Here is a 1,336-nt window from a genome sequence, read left to right on the forward strand (position 1 = left end):
TAGGAGGCAGAGTAGAAGGGTATGGCCCCAAAGGAGACTCCAAAGGAGAAAGGAGGAAGTCGTGGAAGCAACAGGAAGATTGTTAAGGGTAAGTTGGTCAACACATCAACTGCTGCTGAAAGATCAAGTAAGAAAAGGGCAAGATCAAGCGGCAAGGAGATTGTCACTTGATGAGAGAACTGTCAGTGGAGTGCAGAGAAGGGTACACGCCAGACTACAGTGTTAAGAGAAGGGTGAGAAAGTTGAAAGTGTAAAGATGGGTAGCTCTTCAGCAAACTTTCTTAGAGGTGGAGAAGACAAAGGGAGGGTGCTGGCTAAGGGGCATGAAGTGGAGGGAGGTACATAGCACTTCTCCTTTGTATTCCAGGTCCCTCAAGAGGAGGATAAATGTCCTATTTATCTGTGTTGTTGAATGTTGGATCTGGTCCATTTGCTAGAACACATTTTAGATACTAAGTTTCCCGAGAGTGGAAATGGTCTCGTTCATCCTTGTACTCAGTGCCTGGCATAGTATGCTTGCAGTGAGTGGCTGATTTTTTTTTTTTTACCTTTTTTTTTTTCTTTTTTTAAAGACGGGATTTCACCATGTTGGTCAGGCTGGCCTTGAACTCCCGACCTCAGGTGATCTGCCTGCCTCGGCCTCCCAGAGTGCAAGGATTACAGGCGTGAGCCACCGCACCCAGCCAGTGGCTGAGTTGTAATTTTAGTAGGGATGGGGCATCACTGTGGTGTCTGGATTAGTCTCCAACACCTAGCCTAGAGCAGTGCGCCCTCCTTGGCCCCCCCAGAGTGGTAGGATTATGGATTTGAGCCACTGCACGTACATGTCATTGATTGTTCAGTGAATCAGAAAATATATTTTCATCTCGTTGAATTAAAAAATAAAATGTTTTTTTCTTACAGATTAAGCATATGATGGCTTTCATTGAACAAGAAGCCAATGAGAAAGCAGAAGAAATAGATGCAAAGGTGAGATTCATTTTCTAGTTTTACGAAGTTATCAAGTTTTCCTGTTGTTTTGCTTTGCTACATAATATTGTTAGTAAAGTTGTTTTAACAACAGATTGCAAAGGACTGATAAAAATGTGTCTCTTCGCCGGGCACGGTGGCTCAAGCCTGTAATACCAGCACTGTGGGAGGCCGAGGCAGGTGGATCACGAGGTTAACAGATCGAGACCATCCTGGTCAACATGGTGAAACCCCGTCTCTATTAAAAATACGAAAAATTAGCTGGGCATGGTGGCGCATGCCTGTAATCCCAGCTACTCAGGAGGCTGAGGCAGGAGAATTGCCTGAACCCAGGAGGCGGAGGTTGCGGTGAGCCGAGATCGCGCCA

General features: G+C 45.7%; 1 protein-coding gene across 1 annotated transcript in view; it reads left to right on the forward strand.

Annotated features, from left to right (window-relative positions):
• ATP6V1E1 (ATPase H+ transporting V1 subunit E1) overlaps positions 1-1,336 on the forward strand; it is a 44,327-nt gene that overhangs the window by 7,219 nt on the left and 35,772 nt on the right. The window contains exon 2 of the mRNA XM_017516874.1: positions 904-984. Coding sequence (XP_017372363.1) covers positions 904-984 — 81 coding nt within the window. The remainder of the gene's footprint in view (positions 1-903; positions 985-1,336) is intronic.

The sequence above is a fragment of the Cebus imitator genome, unplaced genomic scaffold, assembly GCF_001604975.1.
Source record: "Cebus imitator isolate Cc_AM_T3 unplaced genomic scaffold, Cebus_imitator-1.0 Scaffold607, whole genome shotgun sequence".
Taxonomy (NCBI): Eukaryota; Metazoa; Chordata; class Mammalia; order Primates; family Cebidae; genus Cebus; species Cebus imitator.